The sequence below is a fragment of the Bos grunniens genome, chromosome 26 (genome assembly GCF_055505025.1).
Source record: "Bos grunniens cultivar Pamir isolate PY7600 chromosome 26, Bosgru_T2T1.0, whole genome shotgun sequence".
Classification (NCBI taxonomy): domain Eukaryota; kingdom Metazoa; phylum Chordata; class Mammalia; order Artiodactyla; family Bovidae; genus Bos; species Bos grunniens.
In genome coordinates, this window is record NC_141190.1 from 17,887,437 (window position 1) to 17,902,695 (window position 15,259).

General features: G+C 48.3%; 1 protein-coding gene across 3 annotated transcripts in view; it reads right to left on the reverse strand.

The window, feature by feature from the left end:
• Positions 1 to 15,259, reverse strand: part of TLL2 (tolloid like 2) — a 144,123-nt gene that overhangs the window by 35,348 nt on the left and 93,516 nt on the right. For all 3 annotated transcript variants that reach the window (XR_015155867.1, XR_015155868.1, XM_086379324.1), the window contains exons 8-10: positions 8,713 to 8,837; positions 6,004 to 6,119; positions 146 to 248 (exon numbers count right to left, since the gene is read on the reverse strand). Coding sequence is in view for 1 of the 3 variants with exons in the window: in XM_086379324.1 (XP_086235450.1) it covers positions 146 to 248; positions 6,004 to 6,119; positions 8,713 to 8,837 (344 nt within the window). In the remaining 2 variants the exon portion in view is untranslated. The remainder of the gene's footprint in view (positions 1 to 145; positions 249 to 6,003; positions 6,120 to 8,712; positions 8,838 to 15,259) is intronic.

Here is a 15,259-nt window from a genome sequence, read left to right on the forward strand (position 1 = left end):
GGCCAAATGGAGTGTTCAGAGTTTTACAACAACACCAACCCGTGAGAGCTTCCTGTGACTGGTGGATGGCCCCTTCCAAACATTTAAGAGCATCCCAGAGAGCATCTGAGCATGCCCCTCTTGAGGCTCTCTGAAGTCAACTCACCCAACAGGGGGGCTTTTCTCCAGTAACCATCCCGGACCTCCACGTAGTCGTACCAGCACAGGCGGCTTTTAAACAAATCCATGGATGTGAAGTTTAAGACGATCTGTAAAGAGTTACCGTAAAGTGAGTTTTGGCAGCCAAGTCTGAGGAGTTTTGAAGATACATCTTGCATAGCGGTGTTCTCACGTTACCCTTTAGCATACAGAGCTCTCAGACCACAGTAGGAGTGTCCCCTCAAAAATGCATTCACAGGAAACCTCGTGACATTAAATAATAAACCTTAAACAGGATGAGGAGTAAACAGAGGAGATGGGTTCTATGGTTCTGTCTGGGGAATAACTTGAGCTTTTGAAGTCGCTTAGTGGTTTACAGAAAGCAAGATGCATTAAAAACACAGGCCAGGATGCGTTGAGACTGGGGATTTGGGAGGAGGTAAGGGGTCAGTGAAGTTTAGAGATACGAAAAGATCTTAAAACATCATCAATCATTCTAAAGGGCCTGGGGTGAGCCTGAGTGCATCCGAGCATCTCTGTGATCAATGTTCCCCTGGTTGTGACCTCACTCTTCTGAGGTGTGGTGTGTTAATAACCTTCCTACAGTTTTGTTCATTCATTCATTCATTCCACCATTGTTAGCTGACCACCTACTGTGTGCCAGTCTGTGTCGGCCAATCAAGATAGAAAGGTCAGTAAGACAGAGTTCTTGGCTGTAAGCTCTTGCCTGTAAGTTCTCTGCCAAAACTCAGAGAAGGAGGACAGATGTGCTAAATCAATTAGAACACTATGGAAGAAATGCTGAAGACAGGGATGGACAGAAAGGCATTCTGGAGCTTCGAGGAAGGAGAACTAGATTCTGCCCTGGGGACAAGGAGAAGGTTTCTGGGAGGAGGTGGCATTTAACCTAAGGGGAACGGGGACGCAGGGGTAGAGGAGGGCCAGATGGAATTTTGGTGCGAGGCCTTGACAGGAGCAGACCAAGGAGACACCTAGGGAACTGTGCTGAGTGTTCCGTAGAGGTCATTGTGTGCACGTCTGGAGTGAGGGGGCAGGAGAGGCGAGGAGGGAGGCTTCAGTTCCTTTGGACAATCTTCAGACCCCCCTGAGGCCATTCAGTCGGTGCCTTAGTCCACAAGTGATGGAAGGGGCTGGGTGGCCCTGCAGGCTCAGCACGTGGGCCCTGCGCCCCTTCCAGCCCAGACCGAGGTCGAGTTTGCTCTCTCCCCTCACCCCCGCTTGGACCCCACCACGCATGGTGCCCAGGACTGTCTGGCTGCAGCTCTCCGGTGGGCTCCTTGTCTGTTGTGCTTGGCGTGTCCTCACCTGTCACCTCTAAGCTCTTCTTCTCTCCAGAGTCCTGCGTAAGGCCAATGCCCCAGCCCCTGCAGCCCTGAAGTTTTCCCACCCAGGGCGGTGGGGGGTTTGCTCACAGTCAGTTCATCTTTTTCTAGCATCTTCACTCTCCTGCCTCCACTGACCACTTTCTTTTCTGTTCTTATAGCCCTGGGTCTTACATCTCTAAGTAAAACTTTGGGCTGGAGGCTTTGCGGTGCTCTCCTGGCCACATGGAAAGCACTTGGGTCTTGTCCTCATTCCCTGGCCTCTCTGCTTGGAATCTCTCCTCTCTGGTTTTTGCCATGGCAGCCTGTGCTCTGTCCACTGTTCTCTCTCTTCTGCTGGCCCATTCACTGTGTTGTTCAGTCACCGAGTCGTGTCTGACTCTTCGCGACCCCATGGACTGCAGCACACATGCTTCCCTGTCCCTCACCATCTCCCAGAGTTTGCTCAAACTCATATCCATTGAATCGGTGATGCCAATAACTAGAGGGCACCTCAAAAGAAAAACATCGTCCTCCCAGCTTCCCTGTCTGTAGGGGACACCTTCACCCCAGTCACTAAGGTGCTCTACCTCGGAGTTAGTTCTCCTCGGCCTCCACTGTTTATGCCAGCGCTGATGGACTTTCTTCCTTTGAGATGTCGGAGTCCCTGCTATGAGCCATCTCGCTCCCCTTCACCAGGCCTACTGCACCCCCATCCGTTCTGCACACAAGGTCTTCTGGATCAGTCCTGCACTGACAGCTCATGTTTACCAGCTCCCTCCTATGCTCAGAAAACTTCAGTGGCTACCTATACACCTGTCTCATAAACTAAACTTGGCTTACTTTTCAGAGCCTCCAGCACCCAGCCTACCTGACCTTGTTTTCCAGGTACACCCTGATGTATCTGTGCTAATGGGTCCTTCCCAGACCTAGATCAGGGGCCCCTCCCTCCTCCCTGAGGCCTTCCCTGATTGCCCAGATAAACCTGACTTTCCCTCTTTGGAGCTTTCCCCCTCTTAGAGTGATTCTAGAGCAAGTGAACTCCCCCCCCTCTCTTAGAGTGATTCTAGAGCAGGTGAATTCCCCCCTCTCTCTTAGAGTGATTCTAGAGCAGGTGTTTTTAGGGGCAGGAAGATCTGGATTTCTTTCCAGCTCTGAAATCTTGGGAAAATACTTTCCCCTTGGACCTTTAGCTTTCTCACCTGTAAAACAACATGCCCACCACTGGGTTTTTGACGGGACTGCATGAGAAACTGTATATGGTATATATAGTGCCATGCCTGGACATAACAGACACTTTATAAAGGGCGATTTAAAAAAATCAAGCCACACTGCGTGTACATGGTGTATTAAGGGCTCTTTGTAGCCTATCTTGAGAGTGCCCACAGCGCCACAGTTCAGGTCTCAGGACAAGCAGCACCATCTTCGACAAAGCCCTATAATCTCCTAGGAAGTGAAGTCAGTACCGGAAAATAACTGGCCAGCTCACCTCCTGTGCTGTGTGTGTGCGTGTGCGTGTGTGTGTGTGTGTGTGATGTTACTCTTCTTTCAACCTGCCTGTGGATTGAACTCACTTCAGAAGTTAAAATAAGTACTGGTGCTGAGCAAATGCCCCTCCTTCAATTAAATCAGACTCCCTAGAGGTGAAGAAAGGACTCTCAACTCTGTCTCTTGAAGACAGAGGTTATACCTTACATTTCTTTCATCTCTCTCATAGTGCTGGAATTCAGGAAGGAAGGGCTCGGTAATCCTTGCTAACTGGTTGCAATATAATTCTTTAGCCTTTGCTTTGAAAAATTTCAGAACGGAAATGTTATTGCAACCTCCTCAGCAACATGTTCACAATGTAAATGAATGGATAATTATTCAGGCTAATTATTTAGGTATATTAGTGAACCACAAAGACCACAGGGGAAGAGGTTGATGCACAGGAGGCGAAACTCAAATCAATCAAGTTTGCTGATTACTAACACCTCTGGAGAAGGCTGGATGAAGCCAAAGTTGAAATAACTGGGGCTGGAATTTCAATGATATATTCTCCCTGCTCCAGTCAGCATATATATTCTCCCTGCCCCAGTCAGAATTTATAATTAGGGCTTGGTGACTCTTCTGCTGTTCACACATATCACATAGCCTCTGCTATTCAGGGCAATTCAACAATTTAGGGATTACCACATCCCTTCCTCTTCCTCCTCCTCCTCCTTTCTGCCTCCCTCCCCTGAAGCCTCCTGCAGGCACAAGGACAGCAAACCTGCTCAAGGCAGACTGGTCTGAAGTCTCTTAGGTTCAAGATGATAACCATGCTGTTATAAATGCCTAGAGCCAAAGGAAGGATGTGAGCATGTGGCTGCTGTGTGTGTGTGCATGTGAGTCTGTGTGTATGAATGCATGTTTAAATGTCTAGCCTGTCCCCTTTGTGGAATAATTTAGGATGATTAACTATCCAGGCTCTCCAAATCAAATTGCCTGGGGTCAAATCCCAGCTCTACAACAAAGGAGTAGCCTTAGGCAAGTTCATTTCCTTACCTGCAAAATGAGTGTGGTAATAGTCACAGGAAGTGAGGATTAAATGAGAGACTCCACATGCTATGCAGAGAACAATGCCTAGCCCATAGAAAGTGCTCACAGTGGTTCCGAGCCATCACTTCTCTCTAGTTATCACAATATTTTTAACTTAACATTTAAGTGGACATTTTTTTGAATTGATGAATTAGGAATATTCTGAAGAATGGCTACAGGTACCTGAAAATCTAACACCCCCCCCACTGCACCCCCAACTATAATTTTTTCCATTCGGCCACTCATCTATCTACACGTCCACAAATACTTATTGTGTGACTCTGTACCATGGGCTGTATTGAGTGTTGGGGGTGGACCATGTCTATGGTCAAGGAATTTAGGGTCTAGAAAGGGAAGAGCCATATAAGTCAGCAGTCAAGATACTGTGAGACAAGTCACGACAGGTATAACTGTAGGAAGCTAGACTCAAGGGGCAGAGAGGACATTTCACAGGTAGCTGCGTCTAGGTTGAGAGTGTTGCAGGAAGGAGAACCCCTTCCAGGGTCCGAAACTGGGCTCTTGTCTAACACTCGGAAATGAATTGTCCGAGGAGACACATGTGCTGACAAAGCCAGAGATTTTATTGGGCAAGGGCACCCGGGTGGAGAGCAGTAGGGTAAGGGAACCCAGGAGAACTGCTCTGCCGCGTGGCTCGCAGTCTCGGGTTTTACGGTGATGGAATTAGTTTCCGGTGGTCTTTGGCCAATCACTCTAATTCAGAGTCTTTCCTGGTGGCGCACGCATCGCTCAGCCAAAACGGATGCTAGCGAGAGGGATTCTGGGAAGTGGACGGACACGCAGTGTCTCCAGGAAAGACTCTGAATTAGAGTGATTGGTCACAGACCACCCGGAAACTAAACCCATCACCATAAAACCCGAGACTGCGAGCCACGCGGCAGAGCAGTTCTCCTGGGTTCCCTTACCCTACTGCTCTCCACCCGGGTGCCCTTGCCCAATAAAATCTCTGGCTTTGTCAGCACATGTGTCTCCTCGGACAATTCATTTCTGAGTGTTAGACAAGAGCCCAGTTTCGGGCCCTGGAAGGGGTCCTCCTTCCTACAACAAGAGGACCTGAAGGACCTTTGGTTTTGTAGAGAGGTGTAGGGGAAAAAACCAAACTTCGAGGTGCAGAAGCCCCAGTTCCCAGTTCTATATCCTATAGTGGATAGGGGCAAATTTTTAAATGTCTGAGACTCAGATCCTTTTTCATATGAGGGAAACAAGAAGATGAACCCGGCAGAAGGGTTCAGAATACACCACCCCTGCACCAGGGCAAAAGAGACCTGCCCTGGGCTCAACTTTAGAGGGCTGTGGAATTTTCAGAACCAAAGGAATGTGCCTACCCAGGATTTTCCCAGGTCCTACACCTTAAACTGCACCCAGGACAGGAATCCAGGGTGTGCAATGATCTCTGCCTCGGATCCACCCTCCCAAAGGTGGACAACACAGACGGCCAGTCCACTTCCACTGGAAGGGGAGCCCAGCAACAGCTGTTTGCAAGGTAGGTGTGGAGAATGCTTGGGACTGTGGGCTGGGGGGTGCCCTAGTTGCTCCTAGATGGAACTGGGGCTGGGAAGAGGAGGAGGGGACAGCCATGGTTGGGGGCTAACTTTCCTTATAGTACCACTTTGATACACAGCACTCTGAGGTGTCCAGAAATTCTAAGTTGGTCTCTTGCCTTCCAGAGCATCCTGCTGGTGTCTTTATCAAGGTAGGAGGATAGCGCCTACTTTGTTTGACCAGACGTGAGCTTGAGTTAGAACTCCAGTGGACATGTAGTACATAGGCCTCCATTTGTATGGGCGGGGGGGAAAGTCCAGAAATCATGAACGTTCAGCAAGCTTGCCCAGTAACTGGCACATAGTAGGTGCTCATAACATAACATAACAGATACCATTACTACTATGAATAATAACACTAATTCCTCATGCCTCACCCAACTCAAAGAATGCAACGTCATTTCCCGAGGTGGTTTCATACCTACCTTTTCCCCTGGAGTGACTGATATCCTCCAGACACAGTGGGAGTAAGAAGGGTAGCCGTTCGGGAAACCAGGTGCAGAAAAGTTCCCCATCGTGTCCTGCAGGGTCTCCCCACATGCTGCACAAGCAAAACAGCACACGTGATTCGGGCATGTGCACACGCTTCCCGCCCATGGACAGGGCTGCTAAGCAAATTCACTGTTAACCAGCCAAAGCCCCAGGAACAGCTTGCTGAAAAGCATGGCAGGCAGATGGACATTTTTCTGACCAATAAAAGCAAAAACTAGGCCTGGGTGCCAAAAAGTAACACCCTAAGTGTTTCCCCTGAGGCTCTCAGGATTGAGCACAGCCTAGAGCTGGCTTTGAATTTAGCTCTCCAGCTGGCTGTTGGGTGGTGGGCACATGTCCCAGCTTTGCTGGGCCTCAGTTTTCTTTATCTGTGAAATGGGTGGGACCTGCTTAGAGGGTTAATGAAACCATCTGCTTTACATGAAACAGCCCAGCACAGTGCTTGACATACCATGAGTACCCCCTGCATAACAGCCATTATAATTACTGCTAATAACATCTGTGGCAGAGAGAATATGAAAGGGCAAGCATGCGGAGCAAAAAAGAAAGAGAAAACAAAATACTTTGCAATATACATCAGCTGTTAAGTGAGATCTTGTCTCTTCTTTTTCTGCTACCCACCTCTGAAAGAGCATGGAATAGTCAAGAAAAGGAAGGAAAATGACCAGCGGGACAGGAAGCTGGCTCATTCTACAGTGGGATATTCTTCCCTTGAATGTTTGAGGGTTGCCTGGAGTCTGGAACCTAGTCCTATGCATGTGAGCAGTATTTCCCCTAATCTGTTCTCAAAAGAAACAATGTCTGTAGGCATAAACTTGGAAGCTGTGGGTTTCATATCCCTTCACCTCGAGGGATTCAGAACTCAAAGACAAGAGCGTTGGTTTGCTGAGCGCCCCTCGACTCGTGGGGCCACCTCCAAAGTGTGGGACACATACTTCCTTACGCTTCTTTTCCTCCACTCAACGTGGCCTCTGCGTGGCAACCACCTTTACTTTCAGTGACTGCTTGAAACTACTTGAAGATGCATTTTGGGGAGCTGCAGGAAGGGATGGCTGGAGAACGGCCCATCCTTGACCTCAGGAAATCCTGGATATCGGGGCTCCGATATCATGTTACTGAACAACTGCCAGGCATCGTGAGGATTACGCCCAGCAGTCAACACCCCTGAGGGCTCTGTGGAAATTATTTTAGAATAATCATCAACATTCTGCAGGGACAGACACATTACTGTATGGCTCCATGGTATTTACCAGCTGCTTCCAATCCTTCGGGGGGAAGTAAGAGGCATACATATATACATTATAACTAAATAAATACTGAGGCATTTCCCAGGGAATGCTATAAGATTTCTCTTTCAATGCAGCAGGGTTATATGATACACGTGTCCTGTAATTCAGCCCTAACACACCCCCAGACGACTAATAGCTGGATGGACACATTTCCTAGAGTTTCATGATGGAGCAGTCCCACACGGTCCTCTGCACACAAGCTGGGGCAGCCAGAGGGCTTTCCTGGGCAGGTTCAGGACACAGATGGTCGGGAAGTGGGTTGTAGGAGGAAGCGAGTCTCCCAGAACGGTGGCCTGGGAGGGGAGCAGCGCCAGCACGGCCGTCCTACGGGGACCGAGCACGGTTGTGGCTTTATGAGTAAGTGCATCCTGCCGGCAGTGTGGTTAAAAAAAAAAGTGATGGGCCAATTTTCTAAGATTGCCCCTATATCAAATATTCTGTCCTATGATCATATGCAGGTCTGGTCTAAGAGTTTGGAAAAGATAACCAGACCTTTTGGAAGTGGAATTTCCTTTTTCCTCTCCAAGCCACCAAACTGCCTTTTCTCCTATCACTGGTGAAAACGTGCCTGCTGTAAAGTAGTACTTTCCACTGAAGCTCAGCAACTTAAAGGGACTGACGTGAGTTTCTCCTAGGGTGGCAAGCGGGTGGGGGGGCGGGAGGTGATGATGCTGAAGCCGATGAGATGGAAGCAAAGAGGGCAAACTCAAGGGGCGGGGCTTCTGAACAGGAAGAGAAACAGACATCTGGTGGGATCCAGTGTCCTGTCCAGCCTCCAAGGGCAGAATATTGGCCACTGTCCAGCACCTTGGATGGTTAGGAGAGCCCGAGATCACAGAAGTGACTTCATTTACCGCACGGAGATACCCTCTGCCTTCCAGTGTTTGGGAAGCTGGCTTCCACCCTTCCAAAAACATGCTCCCTCACTCTGCCTTTCTACAAAACCCTGGGTTATTGTTTTATTAAACCCACTCCCCTACTCCCTTAGCAAGGAGAGCACTTTCCCCCTGTGGCACGCACACCATGTTGGACCCCCATTCACTGTCGTTCCACTACGACTTCTTCCTCTTCTGACCATCAGGGCTTTGCCAGAGAGTTCCAAAGCTTCCCACAAGTTAAGTTGTGGCCTCTAAGAGCCACCATCTGCTTCATTGCCTGCAACCACTCCACCGGTTGGACTTTCTGCACTGTCTACCACCTCCTAACAGCAGCACACTGGGAATGACACCTGCCCAGGGAGAGACTCTTCACATTCCCCGAGGTGTCTTCCCAGCCCCGGGGATGCTGGCAAACAGTGGTTGAGAGGTCTCTGTGGTGCTCCGGAGGCCCTGGAACCCAGTGATTTACAGTTACCTGGGCATCTGTACAGCTTCCTGGCTTGAGCTATGTCTCCCTGACTGAGCCGCACGCGCTGGCCGATGGTTGGCCTGACACCGTTGTCATCTCGTCGGGGGAGGATGGTGTCCAAGAAAACTCCTCTACAGGAAGAAAGGAGAGAGGGAGAAAGGAGAATGAAAAGTCAAGGCTGCCAGGCTGTCCGTGTGGGGGTTTAGAGTCTTCCTGTCCTTGTCCACACCCCATGCACATTCCTACCCCCTGGCCTGCCCACCCCTGGTGGTGTGACTCACGGGGCTGCCTTGCCTGTCACTGGCATGTTAGCATTCCATTTCCTCAGCTGCCAGCTCCCTTTCCAATGGGAAAATGACTCTGCCAAGTTTAAAAATATGCCCTAGCCCAGTGGCCCTGAGGGCTTCCTTACCGAAGTGTCCTGAGCATCTCCACATATTCCCGGACAGGTCCAGGCCCCAGGGTCCCCCCGCCCACCCCCACTGCACAGTTGCATGGAGCACCATTCAGAGATGACCGTGTGAGTGGCGCCCTCTGGAGTTGTGCAACGGGCAGCTCCCAATGTGGATAGGTCTTGGAGAGGCTCCAGAGAGAGCTTGGGAACCAGTACAGTGAGAGGTTCTCAGGGAGGGGCTGGTCAGCAAGAGCTGGTTGATGGGTTGGTGAAAGAAGGCGTTCAGGGTTTGGGGGCCTTGCTGGCAGGAGGGATAATCAGATGGAAAATGGGCTGAATACAGAGGACAGGAGGTAGTCAAGAGAGCTCTGGCCTAGAGACCTCTGTCTAAGGCCTGACTGCCACCTGGTGAGCTCAGACTAGTCCCTTCCCTCTCTGAGCCTCAGTTCGCCCTTCTGGATGGTGAGAGGTTGGTTTAGATGGTCGTGGCAGCCTCTTTGAACTTAACCATCTCGCTCTGCTCCAGTGGGAATGAAATCAAGAGAAGCAAAGCAGACAAAAGCCCACTAGGCTGCCTGGCTGACACTGGCTCTCTCCACATCTCCCAGTCATGGGAGTGGTTAACCCCTTGCCTGACCCTCCCACTCTGCTTCCAGACCCTGATCAGGGACCTCTCCTGAAGGGCAGGGCCTTCTCCAGTTACCACCCTGTTCCTTTCCATCCCTTCTTAACCAAAAATCTGGAAAGAATCATCACCATACTAAGTCCGGCTGCCTACTGCTCCTTTAGTCCTCAATCCAATTGTGGTCTGACTACCCCAGCAATGGTCACCAGTCACCAGCCAGTGACCAAACAAGTTGGGTGAACCCTTGTCAATGCTCAGCGGCTCTCTCTGCGGCATGGTCACCTTTGCCGGGCCCTCCCCTCTCGGACTCTCCTCTCCCTGGTTCCCCAGACACAGCTCTCTCAAGTTAGGATCTATTTCTCCTGCCTCCTGGAAATGCTATTTCTAGAATTCTGCCCTCTCCTTCTTCTCTCCTCTCTACTGCTCCGCTCCACCTGCTCTCTGGGTTTTAACCAACACCTATAGTGTTAGTCGCTCAGTCATGTCTGACTTTTTGCAACTCCATGGATTGTAGTCCACCAGTCTCTGTCCATGGAATTTTCCAGGCAAGAATACTGGAGTGGGTTGCCATTTCTTTTTTCCAGGGGATCTTCCCGACCCAGGGATCAAACCCAGGTCTCTCACAACACAGGCAGATTCTTTACTGTCTAAGCCACCAGGGAACACCTATAGGCTGACAGCTAATTCTCTGATTCCAGCTCTAGAACCATCTGCTAAGAGACATGTCTAGTGACCCCTCCACTGCACTGTCCTATGGAGTTCTTAAATCCAATTCATTCAAAACCTAATGCACTCCATTTTTCTGCTCTTTCCATGAACCTGAGACTGAATTTGAAGGTGCCCTTGGCTTTGTCTTCTCCTTTTCACTCCCTTGTTGAAACCAGGAACCAGGGCCTGTCTGTAGCACCCTTTATCCATCCCTTGAATCTATGCCGTCCTCCTCATTCCAGACTACTGCCTTAGCTATCAGCATTCCCTTCCTCAACTTTTTCCAGTAGTCACCCCACTGTAGGCTCAGCCACTCTTCTCTCCCCACCCAGTGCAGCAATGTGATCATCCTGAATATAAGGGCATGCGTGTGCCCGCTCCGCTTGGAGGCCTTCACCCACTTCCAACCATCACCTGAAGCTCCAGACCCAGGGCTCACTGGCTTCAGCCTTCCTCTCCTGACTCTTCCACCTTTACCATAAACAACTTCATCCTCCTTCTTGCCCCAAACATGCCCTTAAGCAAGCTGTCCTCTGCCAAGGCTGCCCACCACCCATCTTCTTGACCACTACCAAACTCTTGTTCATATCTTCAAAACTCTGTCAGATGGCTATCCCTTTTAGAAGTTCTGTCCCTCCCATCCTGAGTGAGTCGTTCCCTCCTCTGGGCCTTTCTTGTCTAATTTGATATGATTCTTCTTATCAAACTGTATTATCTTTTGGGATTGATGATAATTATCTTCTGTGCTAAACAGTAAGTTCCTCCAGCAGAGAGACCAGGTCCTTCATCTCTGCCCTCAGGGGAAATATAGCAGAGCAGACCTCAACAAAGGCTTCTTGAATTAAATCCCACAGCCAAGACAGGACACTGGCATCAAAAGGTTTTGCAAAACAGCTATTTAGACTCAAAAGGGAATGCAAAAAATGCTTGTTACCTAGTTATTAGCTGCTCTCTCCTTTCTCTTCTCTCTCACTTTCAAATGTTTCCTTTTCCCTAAGGTCAGCATTACCTTCGAAAATATTTATTAGCCCCTGTTTCTTCCTTTTTGTTTTTGTGTATACTTCCTTTTTTTTCTAAATCAGATTTCAAGCTCCCTTTCTTTTCACTGGGAATCAGATTGTCTGCCGATGTCTGTTTCACGAGCGCTTGCCCCAACATTTCACCACCTGGCCTGTCTCTCACTATTGCTTCGTCTCTGGGTCCTTTAGAGACACTTTTGTGGAATCCCTGGTCTCCCTCACTGACCTCGCCGGTTTCACCAACAGTGAAACCACAAAGGCTGACTACATAAAATTCTAAATCCAATCACCTATGAATCTAAAAGTGGGTGCTTCTGCTCCAATATAAAACGTTTTCACTTGTAGTTGTTGTCTTGATTCCCCTGGAGAAAGACATTTTGCTGCACAAAATGCAGGGCTCTGTATAATCTCTTGGCAACTCAGACTAACTGACACTGTGGAAACTCACACGGTGCAGGCGACTCGGCCAGCAGCCTGCTGTGAGGGCAGTGTGCGCTCACACACGCTGTCCATTCATGGGAACTGCCTACGTGCCAGGACCTGGCTGAACCCTTTAAACGCACCATCTCATTTAATCATCGTAACACCCGAAGAAGCAGGTGCTGTTGTTATGCGGGGTCCTCTCTACAGGTGAGAATACCAACCTGCAGAGCCTCAGAGACTCACCCGAGTATAAAGCTAGTGATGGGGAGCCAACCCTGGACCCGAACGCAGGCAGGCCTGGACACCCCTCCTGACATCGTCCTCTCTCCAGCCAGTGTTTCCCACCACCCAAGAAACAGATCTTAAGGTGCGTTAGATGCCCGATAAAGTTAGGAAGTGTGGAGACTTCAAAAACCAAAGCAGCAGGAACAACCACGGCTCACAGTCAGATGGCTCTGCAGGCTGAGGGCCCCTTCCCACCTCCCCCCAAGCACATCCTGGGGCGGGCAGCACTGCGGTGGGCTCCGGAAGATGTTTACCACAAGAGACGTCCCTGTGTAAACTGCTGCAGTCACATCCCCCCTTTTATGTAGGACAACCCTTAGCATTGACACTCTGCTAAACTAAGAACAGCTTTGGCAGATGCCCTTAGGGTATAAAACTGTCAGCTCAGAGTTCTCCAAACAAAGACGCTCCTGTACCAGAGAACTGTCTCCTCATCTCCTGGACTCTTGCCCACGAAAACCTCCAAAGATATCACTCCCCACAGCCTCGGTCCAACCAAGGGGAGGAGGCAAGAACTGCAATAAACTAGAGGGAATGAAGTTGGAAGCAGACAGCTCAGTTGTAAAGACACACGAAGACTGAGTTTCCCAACAGCAAGAATAGCATTTGCCCCAGAGATGAGCGAATGTTCTGTAGGCATTTTCTGCTCTTTGGCAGAATCAAAGATGATGGGCAGGCTAGATCCAGGGGACACCTGATCAAGAGTAATGACAGAGGGTTAAGAAGCAGGGGGTGGGGAATTTAACAAAAAGTAGACCAGGAAAGACCCCCAGTTAAAGACTCCATTGATAAATATCCCCATTGAACAAAGTAGTTTTCTGAAAATCCATAAAGAAAATTAGCATAGACGACACAGCAACAAAATAGATTTGCTGGGACCATTCTCAGTTCTGGGGCAGGGTGTGAAGGTAACTACAGTGGATTGTTAAAATAACAAATTGTGCCTCCTAACAGCCATATCTCTTGGCAGTGTGAAGTTGCAAGTACTCCCATTAGGAGTAGGATGTCTTTCATCATCACTTGAATCCGGGCTAGACTTGTGCCTTGCTCTGGTCAATAAAATGTGACAGAGGTAATGTCATGCACATTCTAAAGCCTGGGTCTTGGGAGTTTTAATGGTTATTGCTGTGGCAGCAATCCCAGGCAAGCCCAGCAAGGAATGAATCAGGATGACCCACACAGTGTCATAAAAAAAAATAAGCTGTTATAAACTGCCAAGTTTGGGGGTAGATGGTGCTGTGACAGGGTTTCCCAGGTGGCACTAGTGGTAAAGAACCTGTCTGCCAGTGCAGAAGAAGGAAGAGACTTGGGTTCAGTCCCTGGGTCGGGAAGAGTCCCGGAGGAGGGCATGGCAACTCACTCCAATATTCTTGCCTGAAGCCATGGACAGAGAAGCCTGGCAGGCTATGGTCCATAGGTTTGCAAAAAGTTGGACACAACTGAAGGGACTTAGCATGTATGCAAGGTACAGTGACAAGAGGTAACATCATGGCAACAGGAGGGGTGGGCTTCCCTGCTGGGTTAGAAATAAGAAAAAAAAGACAGAATTTTTTTTTCTGAAAAGACAAGAAAAGAAATGTTGGTGCCAGAAGAGAAGATTTGTCTGCATTCTTGCCATGGGCTCTAGTTACAGAACTTTGCATAGTAACTGGTACATTGCAGGCATGGGGAAGGCAATTAAGCTTCTATAACCCATTAGTAGTAATCTATCTGAAATTTCCTACATAATAGAAATGTGTAGATTCTTCTTAATGAAGTGACCGTGGTATCTGTATATGGGAAGAATTGTAGTGAGATGATGGACATTTATTCCCTCACCTAGTCCCCAGCACTACAGATTTCCTGTCTCCTTGGACTCATTCATTAATTTGTTCATTTGACAAATATTTATTGAACTCTGTGTCAGGCACTGTCTTGAGTGCTGGGGAGTAGAAGAGAACGAGGTGGTCTCTATCCATAAAGACCTCAGTTCAGTGAGGGAGAGAGGAATACAACAGATAAATATTTTTTTGATGTGGATTATTTTGAAAGTCTTTATTGAATTTGTTTTGATGCTGTTTCTGTTTTATGCTTTGGTTTTCTAGCCATGAGGCATGTGGGATCCTTGTTTCCCAACCAAGGATCAAATCTGCACCTTCTGTATCGGAAGGTGAAGTCTTAACCAGTGGACCACCAGGGAAGTCCCAACAGATAAATAATAATAAATTTATATGAATAATTAATAGATAAGTTATAAAGCAATATGAAGAGTTTTGGCATCTATAAAAACAAGACCCAAGGTACAAGGACATGGAACAATGGATTGGTTCCAAATTGGGAAAGGAGAAAATCAAGGCTGTATATTGTCACCCTGCTTGTTTAACTTATATGCAGAGTACATCATGTGAAATGCTGAGCTGGATGAAGCACAAGCTGGAATCAAGATTGCCAGAATAAATATCAATAACCTCAGACATGCAGATGACACCACCCTTATGGCAGAAAGTGAAGAAGAACTAAAGAACCTCTTGATGAAAGTGAAAGAGGAGAGTGAAAAAGCTGGTTTAAAACTCAACATTCAAAAACTGAAGATCATGGCATCCAGTTCCATCATTTCATGGCAATAGATGGGGAAACAATGGAAACAGTGAGATATTTTATTTTTGGGGGGCTCCAAAATCACTGCAGATGGTGACCACAGCCATGAAATTAAAAGACGCTTGCTTCTTGGAAGAAAAGCTATGACCAACCTAGACAGTGTATTAAAAGGTAGAGACAAAAAATAAAATAAAATAAATAAAAGGTAGAGACATTACTTTGCCAACAAAGGTCCATCTAGTCAAAGCAATCATTTTTCCAGTAGTCATGTATGGATGTGAGAGTTGAACCATAAAGAAAGCTGAATGCCAAAGAACTAATGCTTTTGAACTGTGGTGTTGGAGAAGACTCTTGCGAGTCCCTTGGACTGCAAGAAGAACAAACCAGTCAATCTTAAAGGAAATCAACCCTGAAGATTCATGGGAAGGACTGATGCTGAAGCTTCAATACTTTGGCCACCTGATGCCAAGAGCTGACTCATTGGAAAAGACCCTGATGCTGGGGAAGATTGAAGGCAGGAGG